The sequence below is a fragment of the Danio rerio genome, chromosome 4 (genome assembly GCF_049306965.1).
Source record: "Danio rerio strain Tuebingen ecotype United States chromosome 4, GRCz12tu, whole genome shotgun sequence".
In the NCBI taxonomy this organism is placed as follows: Eukaryota; Metazoa; Chordata; class Actinopteri; order Cypriniformes; family Danionidae; genus Danio; species Danio rerio.
Genome location: NC_133179.1, coordinates 75340001 through 75357900, shown reverse-complemented (window position 1 = coordinate 75357900; position 17900 = coordinate 75340001). Strand labels below are relative to the sequence as shown.

The window sequence follows — 17900 nt, the reverse complement described above, 5'->3', positions numbered from 1 at the left end:
TGAATTTAAGGTATATAAAGGTCTTTGAACGATACTCAGCCTTAGGTTGAGTGGTGATACGTGTATGATCGAGACTGATTCCTGAAAGACCCCAGTGACAGATAAGTCTCCGCATTGATCCTTTGGGCCAGCCTGAACACCAGCCGGTGACCTACTCACAACTTCTCCACGATGGACGTCCAGCGTTCTCTCCGGCAGAGAAGTATGGCCAGAGGAGAAATGGTCAAGCCCAACTGAGTCTGGTTTCTGTCAAGGTTTTTTCCTTCACTTTGGTTAATTGGTGAAGTTTGTTCCTCCACTGTCGCCTCTGGCTTGCTTGGTTTGGGAGCTGCACATGTGTAACCTTGCCGGTCCTTGCCACCCAATTTGCTCCGAGCTGGAATTGAACCAGCGACCTTCCGCATGGGAGTCGGTTGCTCTACCAAGGAGGCTAAAGACCATGGCCTCTAGCATCTGTCCCTAGAGCACGTGTAGAGGTCAGAGGAGTGAGGTTTACCTGCACACTGAAATCAACTGAACTCTGAAAACTAGACTAACATGGATTCAGTTTACTGGAACTTTTGTGTTCAGCTGCTGCGACACAATCTACAGTGTAAAAGAATTTTATTAAATGATTTGATAATACAAGAAACTTATTTGTTTTCCTAAATGAGCATGAATAAGGGAATAAATCTGGGTGCGTCCTTTTACTTAAGCTGTGTCTCCTAGTTTTTACCGTTACTGATTAAGAAGTTTATTTATGGTGGTCAAAGTCCAAAACCAGTGACTATATCTGGTGGCAGAGCCACAGGAGGATGTGATTTGACACTGCAATTGATAATTATGAAGCACAAAGAAGGTTTACTGATAAGCAGGGCCAGACGTAAGCTGCGGATGTTTTTTGCTATTTCTGCTGGGGAGAAAATCTAAAAATCTTTGGTAAAAATCTGCGGAATTATTTTGGGAGTATCCAGTGGAGTATCATAACTAAAACCTTAATATATAGAATAAAAACTGAATAAATTCACATTCACACATTTACTCAAGTAAATAAACAGAATTAATGATGGGCTAAAAATCTGCTGAAATCTGCGGGCCTACTGATGAGTTATTGAAATACATGGTGAGTGGAATAAACCCTAAAATATTACATTTTAAAAAATAATAAATGGTCTTTTTAAGAGACACTTACTTAATACCGAAGATTAATAAATATATGAAACATTAATTCTTTCAAACGTTTAATTATTTATTTGTTAAAGAAGATATCAGTGTTTAGACTTTTATTTTGGTATGATGCTATGACGTCATGAATCTGCGTCGCCACCCGCGTCTACTGTGAAGGGAGAAGAACGATGAAACGGTTGTTTTTAGACACCTGAAAGTGTTTAAATACGTAGAAAAATGTTGTGGGTGTTTTATAATTTTAAGTTGATGTTTATAAACGCGTTTATGTATTTTAAACAGAGTTATCAAGTGCGCATTTATACACAAAAGAGCAGCAGGACAGCTTATTTAGCTCAAGTATCGTCATTCAGCTCATCACAAAACACCAATTCAGACACTGTAAGTAGAAATGAAGAGACTTCTGCACTAAACCTGCTCATCTTCTCAATTAAATGTTCATTGTGCAGTTCACTAACTGTGGCTGACTGATTCTCCTCCAGCGCGCACTAACTAGTGCACTAGAGAAGTGATTGAGACACAGACAGAGGTTTAGTGTTGATTTCTTCTTGTTTGTGTTGATTCTTCTCCTCTTAAACAGACAGAGAAACTCCTGCTGAAGCGACTGAGCTCCACTATTATAAAGATGGCCTTTATTAAAGAGGAGAGTGAAGACCTGAAGATTGAAGACACATTCACAGTCAAACATGAGGATGCTGAGCAGATAACAGGTTGGTTTTGAGGGAGAGCAGCCTGCCAGTGTTCTCCGTCTGTACGCAATAATAAAATATTGTTGGTTTTCCTTTATGAAGACTTTAGTTTTTAAGATTACAGGTATTAATTACCCTAGTGTAAGCAGCAGGTTACCTCAGTGTAGTTAGTTCTGAAGTAAGAATTGAGGATGAATTATAATCAAATTTATCATATATAGCATTTACATATAATGCATCGATTTACAGCTAATAAAAGGAAAAATGACACTTTTATATTCGGGTTACGTTACAATCATCATAACAGACTTCCTCCATTATTATCGTGAGCTCCTCCATGTAAATAATCCCGCTGTCGTCTCTTTTCTAGCATCATACATGAGGAGAGGCTGCTGTAAATGTTGGGTTGAAGCGTAGTGTTACGGTTAAACTGCTGCTTCATGTAGTAAACGGATGCGATTTGTGTTTTGTTTCTTGCCTCAGACCTGAAGCCACCAAAGGTGGAGGATGAAGAGGAGGATGAGTTTGATCTGATGACTATAGTCGAGTCTATACGGGCTGAAAGGACTGCCAATGCTGAACTGAAGGAAGCTGAAAATAATCTGGCCTGCCACCATTGTGGATTAAGCTTCACATCAGCGCACGATCTGGAGAGTCACACTAATAGACAACCCTTCACGAGGGAAAAGAATCTGCAGGGTCACAGTGGAGAGCAGCGGATTACATGTGGTAAGTGTGGAAAGAGTTTCTCACACAGAGTTCACTCACCCAAAAACACAAAGGTTTCAATGTTAGCCACGTGGAAAGATCTGCAGTGCACACTAAAGAGAATCATATGCAGACTGTCAAGTGCCCTAAATCAACATGAGAGGACTCGTATCATGAATGGAAAGAGCTTCAGGAACAGGGAAAACATCTTAAGAACAGCCCCGTAGACAGGGGGGGTGGGGGAATTTGTCCCATACATCAGCTCATTTGTCTGTTCAATAGTGAAAATAACCCATTTAAAAAGCCTTTAAGACCAAGTGGAATGTTCTGTTGGCTGTCGCTTCACTGTGACTTTAGATAATCACTGCATTACATTATTATTATTGTCACAATATTATTATAATTATGTTTGATTTATTATTTTTTTATTCAAATAGACAAATTCAGTCTCAGTAAAATGAAATGTGCTGGCCAGTTTGTTACTTGCCTAATAAATAGCGATAGTCTCCAGTTTTAAATTCACGGACGATCAAAATAAAGTATGACAGAATATTTTTGGAGCACATCATTAAAATTGCACCTTTAACATGTACCTCTGGAGGTATAGTCACGAAGAATCTGAAATAACTCCCTTTGTTATGTTAGGTCAATGCAAACGCGCGAATAGACATCCTGCGGCGCAATACACGCGAATGCCTGGCGCGACTTGAGCGTTTTGTGCGCGAACCACTCGAGTTCGAAAATATGAACTTCAGCGGACATTCGTGCCGCGTTAACCAATCAGGAGCTTGCTCTTGTGGGGGTGTGATTGTGATGTATCGCCTGTTCTCGGTGTTCCGAGGGAAATCCTCCTGCCGACACCGGACAACAGTTCATCAAACTGGGCTGGGCTCAGTCAGAAGCACTGCTGAAAGCCTCCGTCAGCCAGGTTCAGTTTCTGGAGGAGTTTATGAGCTCACAGAGCTGGATGCACCTCTGAAAGGATCTAGTGGACTCAGACACGGCCCTAAACGTATCGACGCTGTTCTTCAGTCATAAAGCACATAAACACTGTTATTTTCTTCATAAAATCCATGTTAGCCATTTAGCTATGAAGCTAGAGTCACGGGGGAGACAGAAGCCCTGCCCATCATGCGAATCCGCGTCTGTTCTGAAGTGAATTTGACTCGCGAATGAAGCGAGTAACCTCAAATGATCACGTGGCTATTTACGCACAAATAGCGTGATTTATCCGCGTGTTCCGCGTCTGGTGTGAACGCAGCATAATGGTTGGCCACGTCACCGACCAGAGCAGAGTGGTGTTAGTAACACACCTAGAAGTTTTTACTTTTATCCGCTGGACACGGGCCTCACAGCTCTGTGAATGTCGGTGCCGTCGTTTATAAATAACGTCATTTGTAAAAGTAGCTTGTGTGGACGCTACTGCACCAGTAAATAAAACGATAGCTTCGCTATTGAAAAGCGTTGTGATTTACAAATTAGCGACGCTACCGTCACGCTACTGAGAAAAGTAGTTAAGCCTGGTTTATACTTCTGCGTCAGGTGACCGGCGTAACCCACGGTGCATGCAACGCGCGTAGCTGTGCATTTATACTTCTCCTGCTGTCTCTGTCGGTCTGCATTAACACTTACGAAACGCTAGTTGGCTAGGTGTAAATGTTCCTCTGTGTCGAGTTTCTTCACTGCTGTTTTGTTTTTTCTGAACACTTCCTGGATGTACAAGTGGCTCAAACTCGCTCATTTTGAGGCAGGAACCGGCGGACGAGCAACAACTTTAACTATAAGGTAAACACAAAACAAAACTTTCTTCTTCACGGGACTCCACACTTGTAAACATTCGCTCCATAGGGCTTGCGCCGCTCTCTGTCCCGCCCAGAATCGTCAGCACTACCAAGCCGACCAATCACAGAGCTTGCGCTACGCGTTGTTGCGACATGTAGCTAAATTTTTTGAGAGGTGCACGTCAGCGACGGCCAAGGCGTAGGGCTATGCATCGACATTCATTCATTCTCCATCAGCTTAGTCTCTTTATTTATCAGGGGTCGCCGCAGCGGAATGAACCGCCAACTATTCCAGCATATGTTTTACACAGCGCATGCCCTTCCAGCTGCAACCCAACACTGGGAAACACCCATACACACTCATTAACATACACTACAGCCAGTTGATCAGTTCCCCTATAGCATGTGTTTGGACTGTGGAGGAAACCCACGCCAACACGGGGAGAACATGCAAACTCCACACAGAAACGCTGATTGGGGGGTTGGGAGAGATTAAGGAGCCCTTAATAGGAACTCTGGGGCGCCCAAAACGGTGTGGGATCTCAGAATTTCTCCCCCTGGACTGTATATTTAATAGTATGCTGCTGTATGCTGTAGTATAAGAGTAGTGAACTCATCACATGTAATAAAAGCTGTAGTTTTCCTACAGTAAAGTGAGCTGTACTGTAGTATAATATACCCTACAGCTGCAGAAGACTGAGTATTGGGTCATTGGTCTATGTTACTGTTCTGCTTACAGATTCAGTGAAGGACTTTACTATGGTATACTGTAAAACACTGAAGTGCTATAGATGTATTGAGCTCATGACATTTGTCAATTAGTTTAGTGCATAATCTCAGTGGAGGATTTATTTTTTGATTAAAGGAAGATGGAAATAAGTTGTTTAGTAAACCATGTGCTGTGGCCTGAGGGGTTTTCTGCAAGTCTGGATTTTCACTGTCCTCAGTCTTCTACTGCATCTCCAGTGTTTCTACATCATTCGCAGGCCTGTAGCCAGCCTGGTGTAAGCGGTAGTTCTTTTTTTCTTAAAAAACGGGGCTTTTTTGCAGTTATACGCCTCATTTTCAGTTTAATTATGACTTAAATACTGCATTTTAGTGACTTTTTATGCACATGAAGTAGTCGGATGGACAGTTTTTGATGTACTAAAAATATTTCCTAAAGTTTTATAAAAACGAAACATGAACTAATACTTATTTTTAAAATATATATATATATTACTTCATATATCATTAGAAAAAATAGTTATCTGTTAAAGCAGCGGTGGCCAACCCTGTTCCTGGAGAGCCACCTTCCTGCAGATTTCAGTCAAACACACCTGAACCAATTAATTAGGACCTGAACACCACGTGATCATTACAGGCAGGTGTGTTTGATATGGGTTGCAACTGAAATCTGCAGGAAGGTAGATCTCCAGGAACAGGGTTGACCACCTCTGAGTTAAAGTCCTACATTCAGTTACATTGCATCTACATGCCAACTAATTCTCATCAGATTATCAGTAGACTGTTAGGGTTAGTTGACATGTACTTGCAAAGTCAGTTAAATGCCTGTTGAATGAGCAGAACCATATTAAGCAGACAGTTTACTAATACTCAAATGCACCATCAGAATACAGTGTGACCAAAACACTTTAAATTAACTTGTTGTAGTACCTTTTTAATACATTATTTCATTAATATAATGCTCATTCCTAAATGTTTGCCTCTACTATACATTACTGTAGTATTGTAAATGTGTAACAGCTGGGTTGACTGGATGTTTAGTGTGTGTTGTTATACACCAGGGGTCACCAAACTTGCTCCTGGAGGGCCGGTGTCCTGCAGATGTTAGCTCCAGCCCTAATCAAACACATCTGAACAGGCTAATCAAGCTCTTACTAGGCTTTCTAGAATCACCCAGGCAGGTGTGTTAAGGCAAGTTGGAGCTAAACCCTGCAGGGGACACCGGCCCTCCATGAACGAGACAATGTGTTTAGCGTATTATTTACAGTAAATAACTGAACTGTTGTGCCTCGTAGGATTCACTGGCAGTTTTATCGATCAGATATGATCGACCTGCCCTGCTGAAAAATCCAGCTTAAACCAGCCTAGGCTGGTTGGCTGGTTTTAGCTGGTTGACCAGGCTGGTTTTAGAGGGGTTTTGGCCATTTCCAGGCTGGTTTCCAGCCATTTCCAGCCTGGTCTTAGCTGGTCAGGCTGGAAAATGACCAGCCAAATCCAGCTAAAACCAGCTTGACCAGCCTGGTTTAAGCTGGATATAGCTGGTTTTGGCTGGACTCCCAGCTTGGCTAGGCTGGACAAGCTGGTTTTAGCTGGTCATCTCCCAGCCTAACCAGCTAAGACCAGGCTGGAAATGGCTGGAAACCAGCCTGGTCGACCAGCTGAAACCAGCCAATCAGCCTAGGCTGGTTTAAGCTGGATTTTTCCAGCAGGGTGGCTTTAAGTTTCTTTTATTTAAAAATAAACATTGCAAAACTAGCTGACATGTAGCTAAGATACTTCTGTCAGTTAGCTTTTAGCTTAGCTTGCTACATTCCCCAGAGGGTAGCTTTAGTGTAGCTAAGCTACATCTTATGTTAAGTAGCTAATAGCTTAGCTTACTGCATTTTCAAGTAGCTAACTCAACACTGCTGATTTATTACTGTGTTTTTTATTTTAGACTTGTTATCGCTGAAAGAGGCAAGCACAGGAGCTAAAGAAGGCTTGGCGTGTGAACCGTGTGGGATGACGTGTGCGCGCAGGATAAACTGTGAAGCTCAAATGAGGATCCACAGCGGAGTAAAGCTCTACACGTGCCAGCGGTGCGGGAAGAGTTTCTCTCTGAAAGGAAGCCTGACGCGACACATGCAGAGGCACAAACAGGAGGATCAGTACAGCTTCCTGAGGAAAGGAGATCCTTCAGGAGACAAACCCTACGCCTGCTCCCAGTGTGACCGGAGGTTTAAAGTTGGGGCGAGTCTGATGCTTCACATGAGGAGTCACAGCGGAGATAACCCCTTCACTTGTGTTCAGTGCGGGAAGAGCTACATCAATAAGGGAAACCTCGACAAGCACATGAGAATCCACAACCGATGGAGTCACGTGCGCTGCCAGCAGTGCGGAAAGAGCTTCAGTCACAAACAATACCTGAAGATCCACATGAGGGTCCACAGCGGAGAGAGGCCGCACACATGCGGCGAGTGCGGGAGGAGTTTCGCCATCAAGCAGAACCTGCACGCTCATCTCAGCATTCACAAAGGAGAAAAGCCCTTCCCCTGCCAGCACTGCGGACGGAGATTCCTGCACAGATCCAGCCTCAACAAGCACACCAAGGCTCACTCCGCAGAGAAGTGCTACGTGTGCTATCAGTGTGGGAAGAGCTACAAGGAGGAGAGGAACCTGAGCACACACATCCGAGTCCACACTGGGGAAAGGCCGTACGGTTGCGCTCGCTGCGGGAAGAGCTTCTACTCTAAAGCGTATCTCTACTCGCACATGAGGACTCACAGACGAGACGGCGCTCGAGGGCGCAGTTTGCCCTTTCAGCCACTAGAGGGATAGAGTTGGTGTTCACAACAAACAAACGCATGTCAAATTCAATTCACGCTCGTGTCAGAGCAGCTTCAGTGAATTGAAGCAGTGTCAGTCCACTTTTCAGAGTTTAACTTAGAGAGTCCAAACACTGAAGAGCTAATCCATCAATGCGCAACTCGACAAGTCCTGAACTATGCAAGCCAGTGGCAAATAAACACACATTCACTGTAAACATGCTTTAAACTAGACATTTAAACTAGAAACAAGACAAAAACAAAGCTACGGACGACCAAATACACAAAAGATCCGTGAAAGAAAAGGAAACGCAAAGATGGATGCGTTTCTAATCCCACCTCTGACGCCATGTTTTATTAGTATTGTTTTACCGACAGACCCGAACACATTCAATCCTCTTATTGACGCTGCTGTTGAAACACGCTGCTTTAAAATAACAAGACTATATTCGAAATATTACAAATGAATGAATGCATGTGTTTTAACACTTGTTCTGATGAATTCATGATTAGGCCTAAAGTTTGGGGTCAGTAGGATTGTTAAAAGCTGCATTTATTTAATCACAAATACAGTACAAATTGTACAATTGTGAAATGTTATTGCACTATAAAATAACTGTTCAACAGTAGATGATTAATTAATTTAGTCATTTATTCCAGTGATTTTAGTGGTGAATTTTCAGTCTTTAGAGTCACATGATCCTTCAGAAATCACTCTATTGTTAATTATTTTTATTATTATTAGTGGTAATAGTAATAAAAGCATAATGACTGCAGTAATCGTTTAATTTGAAAACTACATACAATAAGTAATAAATAAATATTTCATAAATAAGTATTGAACAACTTAAAAACATTACATTAGCACAGCATTGTCCCTGATCGTATCACCCGTTACTGTTGTCCCTCTATTTATTTATGTATTTATTATTATTTTATTTATTTTTATTTATTTATTTATTTATTTACTTGTTTATTTATTTATTTACTTATTTATTTACTTATTTTAAATTATTTTATAATATTTAGCAGTTTTTTTCTGTTATTATTGTTTTCATTATTACTTCTCTTTTTACTATCTTTCTTTAGGCAGTGTATTTAGGGTTTGTTGAAGTGAATATATATATATATATATATATATATATATATATATATATATATATATATATATATATATATATATATATATAAAATCTCTGGATAAACAATGTTATTTGTACTTAGCATAAAAATAAAAATAAAGTACTTTTTTTAATAAATGCAGTAATGAACAGAATAATTTTAATTAAATTATTAAATTCAATTATTAATAATAAAAAAAACTTTTGACTGGTACAGTAAATAAAAGTAGCATTACTTGCCTAAAAATGTAGAGCAAGTAGAGTAAAAGTATCAGCTGTAAATATTACTCAAAGTATGAGTAAAAAGGAGACTTTTAAAAACTACTCAAGAGTAGCGAGTATTTCGGTGTGAAAAGCTGATGGGTTTACATGTAATTTATGCATGTGTGTGCACTGCAAAAAATGCTTTTCTTACTAAGATTTTTTGTCCTGTTTCTAGTCCAAATATCTAAAAATTCCTAAATCAAGAAGAATTTTCTAAACAAGCAAAAAATATTGCCTTGTTTTGAGAAATATTATGCCAATATTAAGTCAGTTTTTCCTTAAAACAACCAAAATAATCTGCCAATGGGGTAAGCAAAATAATCTTATGTCAAAAAAAAAAAAAAAACAAGATTAATTTGCTTACCCCATTGGCAGATTATTTCTCAAAACAAGGCAAAATGTTTTGCTTGTCTAAAAAATGCTTCTTGATATAAGAATTTTTAGATATTTAGACTAGAAACAAGACAAAAAATCTAAGCAAAAAAAGCATTTTTTGCAGTGTGTGTAAACGTAACATTCTGTAGTGCATTTAGTTATTGCCCAGCAGGCACACAACGTCATCAGACGTTAATATTAGATTAGATTTAGGTCGTGACATTAGGTGAGCAATATTCAATGTATCCAGCATCTGAGGACAACGTTATTTTGATGTCCAATAATGACGTTGATATTTGGTTGATTTTAGGTTGTGTTGGAAACTGACCAAAATCCAACATGGAGCCAACATCTTAAATCAGCGTCATATTGACGTCACATACTGACATTTATTCATCAGGTATGACCACCAAAATCCAACATCTGATAGACGTCATAATGATAACGTTCACACAACGTCAAGCTGTAACTTCATTAGACGTTGATATTTGGTTGATTTTAGGTTGGATATTAGACATTGACGTTGGGTTCTGTCGTTAACCCGATTTGCATTTCCAAACAAAATGCAACGTACTCACAACATTGGGGTACAACGTCAATCTGACGTCCTGTTAACGTTGTTGGAATATCTGGCCAATTCCATGTGTGTTCAATAAGAAAAGGTCTGGAGAGGGTTTTCCTCAATGTCAGAAATATTAGTCATTTATTAGATACAAAGGAATAATTGGAGGACAGAGCTCTGGGTTACGTTACCCCAATGCAATACAAGAATTACATTCAGGAGGTTCACAACTAACATACATTTCCTGACTCCATTATATATAGACAACTGATATCAACAGGTGGAGTTCTGCTGTAACGTCACTCATCAGTCATTCTGCAGTCCTTTGACTCTTGTACTTCCAGACACACTTCCTCTTTCTGCAACCCTTCTCTGCATACCAGAACTGAACAGTGAAGTGCATCTTCAACATATTTCACAACTTCTACAAGCATCATGCTCCTTGTGACATGTCTAGACTTCTTATGAGACAACAGTCTGGAGCAAGGCACTATATTTATGCTGACATTTCCCTCTTGTCAGCGGCTCCTTCTAAGCATGCTTGGTTTATATAAAAGAAAAATATTGATTAATCTGTTTTATCATTTAACATTTTTTTTCTAATAAAAATAAAGACACAAAAGTAATAAAGATACATTTATTTCCCCCCACAACTATATATATATATATATATATATATATATATATATATATATATATATATATATATATATATTTATATATATATATATATATATTTATATATTTATATATATATATATATATATATATATATATATATATATATATATATATATATATATATATATATATACACACACACACACACAAACACAACTATGCCTGCTGGGTGTTTAAGACCATTTGGGTCATCATACAGTAAACATCCTACATCTTTTCATCAGTGACCTGCATCTAAACAGTCTCTGGGTCAATGCGTGTAAAGATTTTGGTCATCATCTTGGACACTTTTAATGCTTCCTAACAGTTTGCTGCTATTATAAACCACCCATGTGTTGAGGTAGTTCATTATGAGGCGATTTACCTTCTATATGTGATCTGATTGGTTAGGGATCACAGAACTGATTTCTCTAATCCCCATTGGCAAGAAAAATAATACAAACAATGTACAAAATGTGTTATTCAAAGCGTCTTTTAACTCAATTTTAAATATATAAAGATATAATATAATTGTTTTAATTAATATTAAAGAAAATGTATACTGCTAAAATATGTAAAGTAAATGGATAGATACTACATATTTTTTAGTCTCTTTATGAATAGAACGTAAGTAGTTACGCGTCTATATTGCTTGGAGGATATAATATTTATAAAATATATTGAATTAATTGATTTATTTTGTATGAAACAGGAGATTAATTTGCGCTCTGCGATTCTTCCAGTGGGCGAACTTTTATTTTGTATTGCTGTACAACGTCACAGGGCTGCGCAGCGCTCCTGTTTCTGCAATGAACTAACTTGAGAAAAGGTTTGTGTCTAAACTTTTCACGTCTTTAATTAATATAAAAACGTTCAGGTGATTTTTTGAAGCAGTGCAAAAGTGCAGAACAATTTGTTATTCGACAGGAATTAATGTTATCGACGGTTTGTTTACGCGAGGAAAGCGGACTCGCACATGAGTAAACTGAAAAGCTGCAGCAAACATTACTTTATCCTCGAAATTCAGTGTAAACACGATTAAAGTCACTGTATAAACCAGAGATGAGAGAAACAGCTTCTGGAAGACACGAGTCAACTGAATCAAATGCTTCGTAAAACGATTCAGTGATTCGAATCACTTTCTAAATACTTCACAAACATCTAAAAATAAATTCAGAAATATTTGTGATCTTGCATTACTTTAAAACAGCCGTTTTGTGTATTTATTTAGTCTAATCAGGTGATGTATTGCATTATTCTCCTCCAGTGCACACTGCCTAGTGCGCTAGAGAGGTGATTGAGACACAGACAGAGGTTTAGTGTTGATTTCTTCTTGTTTGTGTTGATTCTTCTCCTCTTAAACAGACAGAGAAACTCCTGCTGAAGCGACTGAGCTCCACTATTATAAAGATGGCCTTTATTACCATTACCATCTTTGCTAGACAGAAGATGTACACGTGCCCTCAGTGCAGGAAGTGTTTCTCTCAGAAAGGAGAGAATGTTTTCTCTCAATCTGGCAACATACACTCACCGGCCACTTTATTAGGTACACCTTACTAGTACCGGGTTGGACCCTTCAGAACTGTCGTGTCAACAAGCTACCGGAAATATTCCTCAGAGATTTTGCTCCATATTGTCATGATAGCATCACACAGTTGCTGCAGATTTGTCGGCTGCACATCCATGATGCCAATCTCCCGTTCCACCACATCCCAAAGCTGCTCTATTGCATTGAGATCTGGTGACTGTGGAGGCCGTAGTGAACTTGAGTGCAGTTTTGGTGAGTCTGTGTGAATTGTCGCCTCAGTTTCCTGTTCTTAGCTGACAGGAGCGGCACCCGGTGTGCTCTTCTGCTGCTGTAGCCCATCTGTCCCAAGGTTGGATGTGTTGTGCGTATCAGTCTGGCCATTCTCCTCTGGCATCATTTGTGCCCACAGAACTGCCGCTCACTGGATATTTCCTCTTTGTCAGAGCATTCTCTGTAAACCCTAGAGATGGTTGTGCGTGAAAGTCCCAGTAGATCAGCAGTTTCTGAAATACTCAGAGCAGCCCGTCTGGCAGCAACAACCATGCCACGCTCAGAGTCTCTTAAATCCCCTTTCTTCGCCATTCTGATGCTCGCTCTGAACTGCAGCAGATCCTCTTGACCAACTTTAATGTAAATAATTGAACTGTATTTACAACAAGCTTTCATTAGTTAATGTATTTATTAACATAATAAACATTTATGTACATCACTTATTAACCATGGTTCAACATTTACTAATGCATTATTAAAGTTCACAGTTGTCCATGCTAACTTTGATCAGAACTAACAGCGAACAACTTTATTTTCATGAACAAAGATTAAAAAATACTGTAAAACAATGAACAGAACAGTTAATGTTAGTAAATAGCTGCATTAGCTAACATAACTAACGAAACCTAATTGTAATGTGTGGCATTAATATAACCACATTGCTCTAATAATAATTAAATCATGTATTTTGTCAGACATATGATTTATTTAAGTATATAATAGATGATAATAAAAGATTAATTATTTAATCAAATAGGTGTAATGTTTTTACCGCTTTTTTCACGGTAAATACAATTACATAAGAGATAGCTCAACCAAAAGAGAGAGGAGAGCAGGCTTTGTGCACACAGAGCATCACAGTAACTGATCCACTGTGGTGAAGCTCAGAAGTGAAAGTGAAAGCGCAGTTTCAGGCGTTATAAACGCTGACGCCGCTGAGAGAAAGGCTAATTGTTGAAGCTAATTTAGATTATCGTACAGTGTGTGTGTTTGTGTGCAGGTGAAAGATGCTCAACACATCGACTAAAACACTGACTGGAGGATTCTCCTTCGAGAACACACGCAGGTGAGACAGACTGAGGCACAATCTGTGTCCGCAGGAGTAAAGCTAAGTTATCAAACTACATTTTAGGCTGTATAAAACAATGAGTGCTAAGCGCTAGCATGCACACACCGACTGGCCCGTGACCAGACGAGCTAAAGTTGACGTTTTATTCTGTGTAATGAATATGTATTTAGACATTTCCAGTCATTTTGTGTTTAATTATGAAGTTTAAATTCTGAATTTTAGTCATTTTTTAAGCGCTAGTTTGTGTTGGATTAGCATCTGCTAGCATGCGGGCTTTTAATCCAAACATGTTTTCTGTTGTCTAATTGCTTACTATAGTTTATAAGGCTACTATTAAATTATTGACATCTAGATAACGTGATTAGAAATATTTATAAAACGTATTTAAAGTTTAGAATTATACAGTTTAATAACTACTTGTACGATTAAGCGTACTATATATTAAAATATGCAGGAAATATGTAATATTAAGAAAACTACATAGCTATATGTTTGGGAAAAGTTGTTCTTGTGTACTTTTAGTATGTTAGAGCATCCATCACACATCTCACTCACTCTTGTTTAAAACTGAAAATGGCAGCGTCATTTCTTATCCAAGTCAAAGTATGAGTAATGAAAGATTAAATATCACAATATTAATAATAAAGAGCTTCACTATTGTGTTTGATTATATTGTAATGAAGTGAATAAGAACATTGATGAGTAACAACAATAGGCAAGTTTTATTAAGCATTCAAATAAACTTAAATGTGTTATACGGCCTGCTTTTGGTTTTCATATGAAAATGAATCATTAAAACACACTGAGGTGGATATTTTAAAGCACAAACGTATAATAAATAAAGAGTCCTCTAGTATTCATATTCATATACAACATCTTAAAGGAGATGTTTAACCATAATAGCGTGTGTTTTATTATATTCACACTGTTAACGATATCTGTTAATGAACAGTTTCTGGATTTTGTGTTTATTGGTGGTGGTGAGTTGCATTGTGGGACGTTGATCTCTGCTCTGTCCACTCTTAATGTTGGAAGTTCAACTCTGCAGTTTAACAGTGAGACTTTTATTCACATTTTACACGTGTAAACGAATAAGAAAAACAACATCATTTATCGATTATATCCTGAAAGCAAAGTAGACACAAAGCAGATATACAGTGTGCATGAGGTACAAACATCGACACTACCTTGTAACACAGACGAAAACACAACAATACACACGTGTGTGTGTGGATGAGAAATGATGAATTTAGCTCATTACAAACTACATTTCCCACAATCACTGGTGTTTTATTAATGGCGTGTGTGTATTACATGTATTAATTTATTCAGTCGTTCACAGAAATGCAGTGCTGGAGGCAAACCTGTCGGAGAAAGGCTACAGCGCACCTAACGCCAGGAAGACGGGCACCACCATCGCCGGCCTGGTGTTCAAAGTAGGGCATTACATTCCCGCATGTATCATCAAGTATTTCCCAAATGATATGTAACAGATTCACCAGTGTTTCAGTCTTGTTTGTTTGATTTCCGCCCTATTTTTGTGGCCATTTTAGGGTCAATATTATTAGCCCCCCTTAAGCAATATTTGTTTTGGATTGTTTTCTTCCAGGACGGAGTGATTTTAGGTGCAGACACGCGAGCTACAGACGATATGGTGGTGGCTGATAAAAACTGCATGAAGATCCACTACATCGCTCCCAATATCTAGTGAGTGAGGTGCTCGGTTGCCAGATCACCATTACAGCAGTCTAAATATAACTCTGTTGCCAGATCACCATCAAAGCAGTCTAAACATTGCTCGGTTGCCAGATCACCATCATAACAGTCTAAACATTGCTCGGTTGCCAGATCACCATCATAGCAGTCTAAACATTGCTTGGTTGCCAGATCACCATCATAGCAGTCTAAACATTGCTCGGTTGCCAGATCACCATCATAGCAGTCTAAACATTGCTCGGTTGCCAGATCGCCTTCATAGCAGTATAAACATTGCTCGGTTGCCAGATCACCATCATAGCAGTCTAAGTATTGCTCGGTTGCCAGATCACCATCAAAGCAGTCTAAACATTGCTCAGTTGCCTGATCACCATCATAGCAGTCCAGACATTGCTTGGTTGCCAGATCACTATCATTGCAGTCTAACCATTGCTTGGTTGCCAGATCACCATCATTGCAGTCTAAACATTGCTCGGTTACCAGATCACCATCATAGCAGTCTTAAGTATTGCTTGGTTGCCAGATCACCATCATAGCAGTCCAAACATTGCTCGGTTGCCAGATCACCATCATAGCAGTCCAAACATTGCTCGGTTGCCAGATTACCATCATAGCAGTCTAAACATTGCTCAGTTGCCAGATCACCATCATAGCATTCTAAACATTGCTCGGTTGCCAGATCACCATCATAGCGATCTAAACATTGCTCGGTTGCCAGATCACCATCATAGCGATCTAAACATTGCTCGGTTGCCAGATCACCATCATAGCAGTCTAAAAATTGCTCGGTTGCCAGATCACCATCATAGCAGTCTAAACATTGCTCAGTTGCCAGATCATCATTACAGCAGTCTAAATATATCTCTGTTGCCAGATCACCATTATAGCAGTCTAAACATTGCTCGGTTGCCAGATCACCATTACAGCAGTCTAAATATATCTCTGTTGCCAGATCACCATTATAGCAGTCTAAACATTGCTCGGTTGCCAGATCACCATCATAACAGTCTAAACATTGCTCGGTTGCCAGATCACCATCATAGCAGTCTAAACATTGCTCGGTTGCCAGATCATCATCATAGCAGTCTAAACATTCCTCGGTTGCCAAATCGCCATCATAGCACTCTAAATATAGCTCGGTTGCCAGATCACCATCATAGCAGTCTAAACATTGCTCGGTTGCCAGATCACCATCATAGTAGTCTAAACATTGCTCGGTTGCCAGATCACCATCATAGCAGTTTAATTATTGCTCGGTTGCCAGATCACCATCATAGCAGTCTAAACATTGCTCGGTTGCCAGATCACCATCATAGCAGTCTAAACATTGCTCGGTTGCCAGATCATCATCATAGCAGTCTAAACATTCCTCGGTTGCCAGATCGCCATCATAGCACTCTAAATATAGCTCGGTTGCCAGATCACCATCATAGCAGTCTAAACATTGCTCGGTTGCCAGATCACCATCATAGCAGTCTAAACATTGCTCGGTTGCCAGATCACCATCAAAGCAGTCTAAACATTGCTCGGTTGCCAGATCACCATCATAGCAGTCTAAACATTGCTCAGTTGCCAGATCACCATCATAGCAGTCTAAACATTGCTCGGTTGCCAGATCACCATCATAGCAGTCTAAACATTGCTCAGTTGCCAGATCACCATTACAGCAGTCTAAATATATCTCTGTTGCCAGATCACCATCATAGCAGTCTAAACATTGCTCGGTTGCCAGATCACCATCATAACAGTCTAAACATTGCTCGGTTGCCAGATCACCATCATAGCAGTTTAAACATTGCTCGGTTGCCAGATCATCATCATAGCAGTCTAAACATTGCTCGGTTGCCAGAATGCCATCATAGCACTCTAAATATAGCTTGGTTGCCAGATCACCATCATAGCAGTCTAAACATTGCTCGGTTGCCAGATTGCCATCATAGCAGTCTAAACATTGCTCGGTTGCCAGATCACCATCATAGCAGTCTAATTATTGCTCGGTTGCCAGATCACCATCATAGCAGTCTAATTATTGCTCGGTTGCCAGATCACCATCATAGCAGTCTAAGTATTGTTCGGTTGCCAGATCACCATCATAGCAATCTAAACATTGCTTGGTTGCCAGATCACCATCATAGCAGTCTAAACATTTCTCGGTTGCCAGATCACCATCATAGCGATCTAAACATTGCTTGGTTGCCAGATCACCATCTTTGCAGTCTAAACATTGCTCGGTTGCCAGATCACCATCATAGCAGTCTAAGTATTGCTCGGTTGCCAGATCACCATTATAGTAGTCTAAATATTACTCCAAAAAAATAATGTTGATGTAACCGTCACAATTCACAGTATTAACAAGCCACTAACTAACTAACACAGCTAGCTTATTACTTATCTGTTTGTTAACGGTTAGTAAGGTAGTAGTTGTGTTTAGGCATTGGGTCGGACTAGTGAACAGTTAATGAA

The 17900-nt window shown here is 39.4% G+C and overlaps 2 protein-coding genes across 4 annotated transcripts in view; both read left to right on the top strand.

Annotated features, from left to right (window-relative positions):
* The first annotated feature begins 1288 nt into the window (after positions 1-1288).
* LOC141375015 (uncharacterized) lies at positions 1289-8583 on the top strand. Of its 2 annotated transcripts, XM_073948486.1 has the most exons (5): positions 1289-1342; positions 1447-1545; positions 1745-1874; positions 2337-2582; positions 7005-8583. In XM_073948486.1, the coding sequence occupies exons 3-5, from the start codon at positions 1790-1792 to the stop codon at positions 7883-7885; spliced, it is 1212 nt and encodes a 403-aa protein (XP_073804587.1). In that variant the 5' UTR covers positions 1289-1342; positions 1447-1545; positions 1745-1789; the 3' UTR covers positions 7886-8583. The 2 variants fall into 2 exon arrangements, with proteins under 2 accessions (XP_073804587.1, XP_021331501.1); XM_021475826.3 differs by having other exon boundaries at positions 1289-1545.
* A 3032-nt stretch (positions 8584-11615) lies between these two features.
* Positions 11616-17900, top strand: part of psmb10 (proteasome 20S subunit beta 10) — a 10984-nt gene continuing 4699 nt past the window's right edge. The window contains exons 1-4 of one of the 2 annotated variants that reach the window (NM_001328552.2): positions 11616-11683; positions 13653-13718; positions 15064-15157; positions 15331-15428. In NM_001328552.2, coding sequence (NP_001315481.1) covers positions 13660-13718; positions 15064-15157; positions 15331-15428 — 251 coding nt within the window. In that variant the 5' untranslated portion in view covers positions 11616-11683; positions 13653-13659. Of the gene's footprint in view, positions 11684-13561; positions 13719-15063; positions 15158-15330; positions 15429-17900 lie in introns of those variants that run through there. The other variant, NM_001002543.2, reaches the window with a different exon arrangement.